The sequence below is a fragment of the Brettanomyces bruxellensis genome, chromosome 9 (genome assembly GCF_011074885.1).
Source record: "Brettanomyces bruxellensis chromosome 9, complete sequence".
Lineage (NCBI taxonomy): Eukaryota > Fungi > Ascomycota > Pichiomycetes > Pichiales > Pichiaceae > Brettanomyces > Brettanomyces bruxellensis.
Genome location: NC_054690.1, coordinates 2571695 through 2583478, shown reverse-complemented (window position 1 = coordinate 2583478; position 11784 = coordinate 2571695). Strand labels below are relative to the sequence as shown.

General features: G+C 37.7%; 6 protein-coding genes across 6 annotated transcripts; 4 read left to right on the top strand and 2 right to left on the bottom strand.

Moving 5' to 3' along the window:
* Positions 1–259: 259 nt before the first annotated feature.
* BRETT_002941 (uncharacterized protein) lies at positions 260–745 on the top strand (the record flags this gene model as incomplete). The annotated part of the gene is made up of 1 exon (XM_041281458.1): positions 260–745. One exon carries the CDS (start codon positions 260–262, stop codon positions 743–745), a length of 486 nt encoding a protein of 161 aa, XP_041139249.1.
* A 169-nt stretch (positions 746–914) lies between these two features.
* On the bottom strand, positions 915–1367 carry BRETT_002940 (uncharacterized protein; the record flags this gene model as incomplete). The annotated part of the gene is made up of 1 exon (XM_041281457.1): positions 915–1367. One exon carries the CDS (start codon positions 1365–1367, stop codon positions 915–917), a length of 453 nt encoding a protein of 150 aa, XP_041139248.1.
* A 316-nt stretch (positions 1368–1683) lies between these two features.
* On the top strand, positions 1684–2748 carry BRETT_002939 (uncharacterized protein; the record flags this gene model as incomplete). The annotated part of the gene is made up of 1 exon (XM_041281456.1): positions 1684–2748. The coding sequence occupies one exon, from the start codon at positions 1684–1686 to the stop codon at positions 2746–2748; it is 1065 nt and encodes a 354-aa protein (XP_041139247.1).
* A 1983-nt stretch (positions 2749–4731) lies between these two features.
* BRETT_002938 (uncharacterized protein) lies at positions 4732–5541 on the top strand (the record flags this gene model as incomplete). The annotated part of the gene is made up of 1 exon (XM_041281455.1): positions 4732–5541. The coding sequence occupies one exon, from the start codon at positions 4732–4734 to the stop codon at positions 5539–5541; it is 810 nt and encodes a 269-aa protein (XP_041139246.1).
* Positions 5542–6405: 864 nt separating this feature from the next.
* On the top strand, positions 6406–6888 carry BRETT_002937 (uncharacterized protein; the record flags this gene model as incomplete). The annotated part of the gene is made up of 1 exon (XM_041281454.1): positions 6406–6888. The coding sequence occupies one exon, from the start codon at positions 6406–6408 to the stop codon at positions 6886–6888; it is 483 nt and encodes a 160-aa protein (XP_041139245.1).
* A 303-nt stretch (positions 6889–7191) lies between these two features.
* ACO1 (Aconitate hydratase mitochondrial) lies at positions 7192–9552 on the bottom strand (the record flags this gene model as incomplete). Its single annotated transcript, XM_041281453.1, has 1 exon — positions 7192–9552. One exon carries the CDS (start codon positions 9550–9552, stop codon positions 7192–7194), a length of 2361 nt encoding a protein of 786 aa, XP_041139244.1.
* Between the last annotated feature and the right edge of the window lie 2232 nt (positions 9553–11784).

The following is an 11784-nucleotide window of genomic DNA, read 5'->3' as shown; positions in this document are numbered from 1 at the left end:
GCAGAAAAAATTATTTAGAAATTAAAAAGCTGGAAACAGCAAGGACTAAAAAAAAAATAGAATGAAAAAGAATGAAGCATACGTAGGCCAACATAACATTACGATTTTGAAATGTAATCCTTTTAGACAAATATTACTATTGAAATATTTCTGAGGCTAATCATTATTTCCTTTATTTCTTCAACTTATTTCATTCTCCCCTCAACTATTGTTATCTTCTGTCTTGTTAATACATAATTCTACCATATAAAACGTGAGCATGGAGGGATCTACAGTGACCACCATAATTATAGGTTTAGTGGCCTTTGTGATGTTGAACTATTTCATGTCTGGAGCCCAATCATCAGCTGAACAAAATTCAAGAAGAAGGATACATCATGTCACCGCACAAATGATTGATACTGTTCGACAAGTGGCGCCTTCCTTAACTGAAGAGCAGATTTCATACGATCTTGAACAAACTGGTGATGTTAATACAACTGTGGATAGATACCTTCGCCGTGGTACATTACCATTTCCCCCTGGTCATGGGTTAAATGACTCCGTTCAGCCTAATTTATCATTGGTGGAGACTGTATCGGATAGCAAGGGTGGCAGTAAAAGTATATCCAGTACAAATTCGAATGAAGGTCCATTTGGGGGCTTAAGCTTTGAAGCCAAGAGGATTGAGTTGGTTCATGAGAATAGAAAAGCATTGGAGAAGGAATATGGCATACAATGGTCTGATATCGTACTGCAAAAATGAGGCTAGTCCTATTCGATTTGAAGACATTTATAGTGTGGCTTAATTGTTTACATAAATTTACTTGACTATCCTAACATACTATATGGTACATGCGATGTAGTGATGCTTTTTCCTCTATTTATCGAGTAGGTAGGCCGTCCAGCTTTCTTTTATTAATAATATACAGTTTTTAATTATTTCTGTCAAAGTACAAACGGAAGTTTTTATCCTCATTTTGCACCTTGTACAGGAAACCAGCAATTACATCATTCTCCTTGACATTAAGACCATTTTTAAAGTGATTTTCAACATTGCTTCGAAGATCTTCACGTGTCCTGTAATCGTACACGTTCTGATTTCTGTTTTCCTCATTCTTGATGTATGACTCTGTTGATTCACCCAACTTGTTTTCTTCCAACATGTATCCTTGAAATGTCTTAATATCAGGAGATATTATATGGTTTGGATTAAGATATCTTTCCCTGTATTTTCTAAGCTGGTCCTCAGTCCAATTGTTAAAGTCCATTGGATCCTGAACAGGCATATCTTGGGGTCCATTACTATGGACATATTTAGTCACATATTTTTTCTGCAAGGGTAATAGAAGCTGATTTCTGTGTCTATTCTGCGATCTTGTTGACATATTTGAAGCTTATGTGTAATGATCTGTATGCAGGGTAATAAAAGGACCGTATGTAATGTAAGGCTGAACGTAATACTTCAAGTTAAATATTCATTTCAGTTGATTCATTTTAAATTAACTTCTATATTTTATTTTGCTTAATTTTTATTTTATCTTTTTTTTTTTTATTTTTTTTTTTTTGTCCCAAGCCATCTATTTTATCCGGTTATCGATATCTGCCTCATACATGACATTTATTACACGAGTGTCCTTATATATGTCTTAATTTTTTTGTTTCTTAACCAGACAGGCGTATTCAAATCATTTAAAAGCACTCATGTCAGAAAGTGTGTATGTCTTAGGGGCTGGAGGAATAGGCTGTCTTGTATCTTATCCTTTGGCAAAAGCCTTCAAGCTCAACCTTATTGTAAGAAGCATTGCCAAGAGAGAGTACTTAAGAGAAAACGCCAATAAAATTCAATTTAAGCAACTTTTTAATGAGGGAAATATTGTTTCATTTGTGGTAAACGGTGTCTACACTGCTGATCGCATCCCTGATAAAAGAATCAAAAATTTGATTGTTAGTGTGAAAACTTTCGATACCATTTCGGCGATAAAGCCTCTTATGGAAAAGATTGACAGACGTACAAATATTTTGTTTGTACAGAATGGTATGGGTGTCATTGATGAAGTATACGCCAAGCTATGGCCTGAAAAGAGCATTCGTCCCGCAATTTATCAAGGTGTCATCAGTCATGGTGTCTACCAAGAATTGAATGAAAGGAACACGTTCAATTACGTCCATGCAGGATTTTCGGGACTGAAAATATGTAAAATGCCAAGAAGCTTGGAGGATGGCGAACAAATGGTTGATGGGGATGGAAATCTTGAAGAAGCACCATCTTTCATTCAAACGTTGATCACTTGTGGTAAGCTCAATGCGAAATACTACACGTATAAAGACCTGCTGGTTTATCAGGTTCAGAAACTTATGGTGAATGAATGCATGAATGCTGTGACCACAATTTTAGATTGTATCAACTTTGAACTTTATACAAAAGCAGCAGTTGTTCTTTTCCGTGAAATTATATCCGAATCTCTGAATGTTTTGAACAAATCCATGCCTATTTTAAAGGAATCGACATTGTATGATTCTATTTTAAATGTTGATAGTCTTGTCGAGTATACTAAGAAGTGTGGATTTATTGTTAATGGTAAAAACTCAACTAGTATGAGACAAGATGTTTTAAATTTAAGGGATGTTGAAATTCAATACATTAATGGATATGTTGTTAAGCAAGGTAAAAAGGTTGGATATGCTGCTAGTGTCAACAAAACCATAGTATTATTAGTGAAAACTCGGATGGAGATTAATAGAGATCGTGCATCAAGGGACAGTTAAGAGAGCAGTGATTTTTAGAAAATAAAATTAGACTAATTATTGTGTCACCGTTACTTTTCCTTGAGTAGTGCGATCGGGATTGAAAAAATATAAATATACCTATTATTATTATTAGGAAACGGAATCCGATCGTATTCGGAACGCGGAGAAGCAAGTGTGGCCAGCGAATAATATTTGACATAATGACATCGAACTTCACCACTGAAAAGAACTACTAACTATACTTCCGGCTAGAAAGAGTGGTTTGGTGACATCATGTCAACTTCAGAATATGTGTGGGGTTTTTGTTGTCAGGCATTAGTTCTTTCTTTTTATTTGTAGTTGCGTTAAAATATGTAGTAATTGTGTGTGCACATACAATACAATACAGGAAACAGGCTGATTTGAATAGCGGCTAGATGGTTGTCTTTATTCCGTTCATTGGATGTTTGGATGTTGGACATGTTCAGTTCGATTATCGGAAGTTCAAAAGTATTTGGAATGAATAAATTGGTAGCGCGCTTAAATTATAAGCCTTTACGCGAGTCTCGAGTCTCACGTCTCCGCTTTGTTCCGAATTAACTAATATTTGGTAATATTCAACATTCCCATCTGTGAAAAATCTATTTACAAAAATCTGGATGGGGACGAAAACTAAATGGTTACCAAAAGCGTATCAGAAATTGATAGTATCTTGCCAGTTAAATGGATTTACTTGTAAGGGCTAAATTCGTCGTGCAGTGGTCCGTCCATACGTTGACTTCTAGATAGTCAATATGATGATCACATTATATTTTGCTGCAATTTATCAAATGTGCTTTCTGATTACAAATCCTCTTCATTCAGATCCCGAAAACCGGAATATAGGTATGACCAGCTAATGATTCAAATATATATTAGCTTTTCTAGTAACAGCATACTTTACACACGCCGCCCTCTTGAAAGATTCATTTTTCTAGACCACATTGGCGTTGTATCGGTTGCCACATTTTTTTGTCTTCATGTGGGGTTTCCTACTTCGCTGGTACCAGTGTTAAGGAACAATAACTCCGATAGCAAAAAATGTAACTTCTGCACCTACAAAACATAACAATAGAAATAAAATAATTTGAAAGCAACGGTGTTGCGTTGAGTCAGTTGATTTATACACGACTTCATCAAAAAAAAAAAATTATTACATTGTTTAATTATCTAGATTCATGGTTAATTTTTCGGGCCGGTAAATAAAAATGTCACTAGAAAATAAATTTAAAGATTAAGAAAAAAACCGCGAAATACACCACAAAACGTTGAGCTGACCCCATCTCAGAATAATGTAATTTTTTTTCTTTCACTAATTCCTTACTTTGTAGCACCTTCTTCCCTCAATTAGTCTTCCGTCTGGTAAATAGGAGTTTATATGTCACTATCAGATACTTAATAAATTTCATTGTATTCACTCAGATATGATGTTCTACCAATTTTTATGTGTAAAAACGCTTTGCTCTGTGTTGTGTAGTTTATCTGGCGCCATAGTCGGTGTAAACCGTTTTTTTTGTTCTGTTTTCTCGCTATCAAATTTGCTCTTTGGTTTCCAAATTCGGAAAAAGCGTTGAGAGGTGCGACTTACAGCCATCTGTATAAATTAAGGGCTGATTTCGCCGGGTAATTTTCTTTTTTTATTTCCAGTATTCTATTGTCAGGGGCATAATCAGTACCGACCGTTTTCCTTCTTATTTTCTTCTCCGCCCTTTTTCTCTTTAAGATTATATTTAACATTTATCCTTTTCCTTCTCGCATCCTTTCTCTTTCCTCAATATTTGAAGAGATTCTGTGTTTAAAATAGTGTGCACACTATTGGATGTTAGAGAAAACTGTTAGTCATTTTATCCTCTTTGGCAAAGCATAAATTACCTGCAACTTAACATACCAGTGTATCAGCCTAAGAAAGGGGCCAGAAATATACTCTTTATTTATTGTCATAGAAGTTTCCCGTTACAAATATATCATATATAATTCAACTATATGATATCGGTACAGCTAGAAACTAATGTTTCAAATGATGACATGTCGTCGTTCAAGAGGAAAAGCAGTTATTGCTCTCATTCCGAGTCACTGGATCAAGCGATCGGCTTCGACGATGGTGGTAGATTCGAAAATGACTGCGAAGGTCTGGTACCGAAAATGAGTGATGTTATAAAGGATGCAGTGCATCCAAAAAGTCCGTATTCGAAACTGCATTTTGTTCAGTTTCTCTTGAAAAGTCATTGTATCGAAAATTTGGATTTTTACATGGACCTAACTCAGTTTTTAACACATTACGAATGTCACGTCTCTCGCGGTGATGGTAAAAGTAAAGATTGGTCGTCAATGTTTCGTTCTTACATAGAGTCAGAAATAGTGAATTTGCCTGGAACGTTAATAGAGCAGACAGATGGATCGTTTATTCCTCCGAAAGAGGTATTAATGAAAATACAAAAGCTTTTACGGGGGTACCTTCACAATTCATACCATGCATTTGTCGAGCAGGTTTCGGCACCCAGAAGACGGCATTATAGTTCTGTTGATGAGAATCCATTCGAAAAATCTGTTACACCTAAAAGCTCAAATACTAGTGTTTCCCCGGCGACATCAATTGGCCCCAAAGATTCTGATCCTGATGTCTTAGATTCAAAAGAGTCATCCCTTCATCCCACAAAAGAGCGTAAGTATAGTGTATCTAATGCAGCGCTTTCTTTGTTAAATGTTGGCTCTAATTCGGGTAATGGCTCTTGGGGTAAACTTACGAGGAAGTTCAAATGGAGGCGGGCTTCTAGTTCATCGAAGTCGGATTAGCCCATATTGATATTCTCGTGCTAATGCAGTGTCATTCGATTTTACATTTTCTACGCAAGTTTTATATTAATGAAGTTACTTCTACTGTTCATATTTCTTCAAAATAGATAACTATGGAGTAGCGCTCTTTTCCAAATATCTAGTGAAGTTCGCCACAAGTTAATATTTTCATTATGGTATAGTTTTGTTGTGTTCGACGGTGCGTAGTTATGAATTTTCAATTTCTGTTTCTTGACTTCATATTTGGGATGTTGTCGTTTTATGTCATCGTGTTGAGGATAATTCCGGCGCCGGTGCCAGCAATGAATGGTTAATTTTAAAAAAAAGAAACATTTTAATTGAATGGGAATTGTAGACGCGATGATCTCGGGTAACTCGGAATTTTTTTTTTTTTTTTTTTGGCTATTCCGCCCGTCCGTAGTGGTTCCATTACTTATATATCGTTTGAATCCACTAGGAGTCAGGCAAAGAAACAATACCAAACCAGCCAACAAATATTAATATGCTGTGATATTAGATGTTCAAAGAAACAGTGAAGCGCGAATTCGCTCTCCGTCAATTTGCTTATGGAAGTTTGTAAAGTGCCCTGCATAAATATAGAGAGATCCAAATCTTGTTAAATGTACGAGCTACTACTGAAAAATAATAACGCACTGCTGCGTAAAATTTTCACCCTGTAGTAGAAGTCAGAAAATCAGAAGTTGGAAATCATCCTCTCGGGTATTTTTACAGACGCGTCGATTGAGCTACTTGGTTGGTTCAAAGGCGTGCTTTCCTTTTCAGTTGTTTGTCCTAATACAATATCGCAGTCCACAATTTGTTTTCTGGTAAAACTCATGTATTGTACGAAAGAAATCCACAACGATGGAACGGAGCAAATATAAGTGTCCATTTGGTTGTGGTACAACAATCATACGGCTTCCCTTAGATTCAGATTTCAAGAATCGTAAAGAAGATCAATCTAGAAAGTATGTCGTTAAGCAAATAGAGAATGCCAATTTCAGGTTTGTCCAATGTCCTGAAGAAAACATACAAAGCATTCCCTCCATTAATAATGATGGACATATACCATTTTATAAGGTTGACAGTTTTTGGGATTTTGATAACATAGGCGTAACAAAGCACGTTGGTAACGACAAGGAAAGTCATGAACTACCTCAAATACAATTGGTAAGTTCTGGCAAATCATTGGAACCAGTTCAATATCAGATTTGCAGGTACTTAACTTGTGGAGCCTGTGATAAAGGGGCCGTTGGATTTGGCGGTTATGTTCTCAATAAGGATAAAGGTAAACGAGATCATGTTGAAGTAAATCCAAATGATTTGACATATTTTGTGTCCCTATAGGTTCAGATTCAGAGGGGAAGTGGGGCACGAATGGGCAAAAGTAATGTCGTAAGGGATCTTTTTTTTTGCATTAGAGTAGAGTCACAACTGTCTCACACGTTGTTATATACAATTTCAAGCTACCGGTTGCAAGTTTGCTGCTTTGATAAATAAATATAGGCATGAAAGCCCATAGATATATCGCTTAAGATAGAGTTAAAAAGAAAAGAAAATATTACACATATGCACATGCTTGATGCAATTAACTACTAGTTATTGGAAGGAGAAAAAAGAGTAAGAAAACACTTAATTTGATCACTTACTTCAGTTTCTAGCAGCTTTCTCAGCAGCAAATATGTTCTTCATGTTGTTCAAAGCAGAACCAGCTTTGAACCATTCAATCTGCTCCTTGTTGAAGGTGTGAGTCAATGGGCATTCCCATGCCTTGCCGTCCTTTGGATGCACAACCATGGTCAAATCTCTACCAGGAGCGAATTTGTCTAGACCAACAATATCAATCTCATCAGATGGGTTTATCTTGTCGTAATCTGCAGGATCTTTAAAGTTCAAGGCAAGAAGACCCTGCTTCTTCAAGTTAGTCTCGTGAATTCTGGCAAATGATCTTGTCACGATGGCGAATGCTCCCAAGTATCTTGGCTCTAAAGCGGCGTGCTCCCTGGAAGAACCTTCACCAAAGTTCTCACTTCCAATAACGACCCACTTGTGGCCATGGTCCCTGTACCATTTGGCCGTGTCTGGAACACCGTCCCACTTTCCAGTGTAATGGTTTTGGACGTTGTTAGCTTTCTTGTTAACAATGTTGATTGCACCAATCATGTAGTTGTTAGAGATATTCTGCAAATGTCCACGGTACTTTAACCAAGGACCAGCCATAGAGATATGATCAGTAGTGGTCTTTCCGAATGACTTAATCAAAATTGGCATATTCTTTGGATCCTTTCCATCCCAAGGCTTGAAAGGCACCAATTTCTGCAATCTGTCGGACTTTGGATCAATAGCGACCTCAACGCTTGCTCTATCTTCGGGTGGAGCCTGGTAAACCTTTTCACCAAGATCATATCCCTTTGGTGGAAGACCAATTCCATGAGGTGGCTTCAACTTGAACTCCTTTCCATCGGCTCCCTTGAGGGTGTCAGTCATAGGATTGAATCTCAAGTCGCCGGCAATGGAATATGCAACAACCATATCTGGAGAAGCGACGAAAGCATGAGTCTGAGGGTTTCCATCGTTTCTTGAAGTGAAGTTCCTGTTGAAAGAGGAAACAATCGTATTCTTGTCACCCTTCTTGATATCCTTCCTGTCCCATTGACCGATACATGGTCCACATGCATTTGCAAGAACCTTGCCTCCGAAGTCACGGAAAGTCTGAAGGAATCCATCACGCTCAATAGTTGCCCTAATTCTCTCGGAACCTGGCGTAACCGTGAACAAAGTCTTGGCCTTCAAGCCATGAGCCTCAGCATCCTTAATAATTGAGGCGGCACGAGACATATCTTCGTACGAAGAGTTGGTGCACGAACCAATCAAACTGACCCTGACGTCTGTTGGCCATCCCTTCTTTGGAGCAACCTCCTTCATTTTTGAGACTGGGGTGGCAAGATCTGGGGTAAATGGACCATTAACGTAAGGTTCCAAGTTGCTCAAGTTAATCTCAATAACCTGATCGTACTCACAACCTTTATCTGCAGACAAGTAGTCATGGTACAAGTTAGCAAAGTCGGAAATCTCAGATCTGCCGGTAGCATTTAAGTACTCAACCATAGACTTGTTGAATGGGAAAACGGATGTTGTAGCACCAATCTCAGCACCCATATTACAGATAGTGGCCATACCGGTACAGGAGAATGTCTCAACACCATCACCAAAGTACTCAACAATTGCTCCGGTACCACCTTTCACAGTAGTAATTCCGGCAAGTTTCAAAATGATATCCTTAGGAGCAGTCCATCCAGACATCTTACCGGTCAACTTCACACCGATGTATTTTGGAGCCTTTAACTCCCAAGGCTGGCCTGCCAGCACATCGACGGCATCAGCACCACCAACACCAATTGCCAATTGACCCAATCCACCAGCATTAGGTGTGTGAGAGTCAGTACCAATAGACAAGGCACCTGGGAATGCGTAGTTCTCCAAAAGAATCTGGTGAATAATACCGGAACCAGGCTTCCAAAAGCCAATGTTATATTTGGCACAGGCAGATGCCAAGAAATCGTAAACCTCCTTGTTCAACTTCTTTGCTCTAACCAAATCCTCAGGTCCACTTTTCTGGGCCTGAATCAAATGATCACAGTGGACGGTTGCAGGCGTGGCAACGGATGGAAGGCCTGCCGAAATGAATTGAAGAATAGCCATCTGAGCAGTTGCATCCTGGCAAGCAACTCTGTCCGGCCTGAGTTTCAGGTATGAAGCACCTCTGCGAATATCAGCAGTGGCAGGATCATCCAAATGTGAGTATAAGATTTTTTCTGCATATGTAAGTGGTCTGTTCAATCTCTTTCTAACGATTGCAAGATTTTCCAAGTTCTTTTTGTAATTGATGAAAGAGTGCGACTCCAAGTTATTCATGTGCACTTTTGAGTCTCTGCTTAAGCTGCTAGAGACAGCCGAGGCGAGGCCTCTGCACTGCCTTGGAACTCTCAATCCTCTAGTTGCTGCAAGCATCTTGTATTTTGTTGATGGGTAATTGCTGTTGTTTTCCCTTGCAGAAAATCAAAGTATGCTCCTATTACGAGAGTAGAACTGACAACAAATAAGCTCTTGTACGAGGTATAAATTAATCCTAGTTTCGAAAGAAATAAATGTGGGTAAGAGGGTTTCGTTTAATGTAGAAAGCGTGGTTTTTCAAGGAAATGACCTTCTATTTAAATGGTCCAATAAGGAAAACAATCCAAATAATCCAAATAATCACTTTGCTTACGATTACAATTATCTTCCATTCGCACGCATCTTGTATCCCCCGTTTCCCCTAAATCTATTATATTTTTCGATCCCATTCTAGGAGAAGCAGATATACTGTCAGGACTCTATTATCATAATTTTTGCCGATTTTTCACTTTTTACCGCTTGCTAAAAATTTTCCCCTCCTGTCATTAATTTCTTTTCGGAGTACAATCATTCAGCCCGCCTCTACCAGAAAGCCGACCTACACCTACTTAATTCACATTCTACCAGGTAACTTTTGCCTCAACAAACTGCCGGTGTAAATGTTCTCCCTCTACACGATAGCTAACTCATTTTGCTTCCTACTCTGGCACTCTAGCTTTCGCCCATCCTGTCATGCATTGTAAAATTGTAAATCACCTGAAAAAATTATCTTCTTTTTGAAATCTCGGTTCCGTTATGCGATCATCGCATTTTAACTTTCCTCGGCTGTGCCAAATATCTAACAGCTAACCAAATTCTTACGCTGAGTATTGGATAAAGCAATATCATATGCACTATTGCGAATATGTTGGTATCATCAATGTTTTTGAAGTGCCCCTCATGTCCTGCTCAATTACAGCACAAACTGCTTTTGGTCCTGACACCAGCACTATCCAGTAAATCATCAGTTTCGAGCTTTGTCTTCCAATAGCATCGCGCGAATCTGTAATAAGAAACGAAAAAAAAAAAAAAAAAATTTTCGAGCTTCGGAGCAGCTTAGATGCGGGGAACTTGTATTTTTTTTCACTTTGCCTATTACAGGAGGTGTATACCGGACCGGTGGAATGGACTTTTAATCAACACATAATCCGTACAAACGGTCCCTGTTTCATTCCTCTATTGCTCTTTCGATAAAAAAGCACACGATGTTATATTTACTTGCCATAATTTAGATAGCATAAGAAACAAATGCCAAACGCCACCCTGCTGGCACTTTTCGCAATATCTGGCTTTTTCTTTGGTCCTTAAAATCCACCCCTTATTCTCGATAGATGTGTGTGTTTGGTGAAGCTAGATTTTCACTGGTCTGTCCTGAAAAAAGATAATATCCGACATCGGCAATGAAGAAATTTGCATCTGATATTTAAATATTTTTCTACGACATCTATGTCAGAAAAAGCCGGTATACAGTATCCGTCCGGTCAATCGACTTAAAAAATTGTATTCTCTGGGAACTAGGGGTAATACCATATAACAGGAAATTCTATTTCTCTATGGTCAGTGTTCAGCACCACATGCGAATAAACTGAATGGTTTTGTCCAAAGGTTTTGGCGATTATCTATATATATTTTTTTGTTTAATTTCTGGTATGGACTTCCGTATACTTTTTAAATACATTTTTATGTAGAATATATGTGGTGGCGTTTCATTAACCCTATTTTATATATACGAATATTTCATATCTTGAAAGGAAAATGTTTACATATACCTCTGTAAATCCTGAATCCTCGTCAATATTCGAAATAGGTTCTCTCCCAAGCTATTATTACTAATTTGGGGATCTAGAACAAGAATGATATTTACTGGTATATATTGGTCCGTAAGGTTAACAAAGTTGATCCGATAATACATTTGTTGACGGGCGTATCTAATGGCATACCGTATTGTACATACCTAAGAAGGTCCGTAGGAATGCATGAAATATATCGCACAATATTTTACTCATCTATCTTTTACATCACACTTCTTCAATGTATTTTATTTTTATTCATTTGATCCCTTGTCCTTTAGGATATTCAACCAGTTGAGAACATTTAATGTTCTCAATTTGTGTGACACTAGTAATAAATTTAGGAATTTTATAAACATATTTATTTCAAAATATTGTGTCCATCTTTTCCGAAAATATCAAGAGTATTATTAATTTTACGAGTGAAATGAGGTAGAATATAATGCAATGAGAAAAAGAAGAACATGAATGACATGCGGTATTAAAATGACTTCCCATGTGTTATATATTTAAAAGTTCG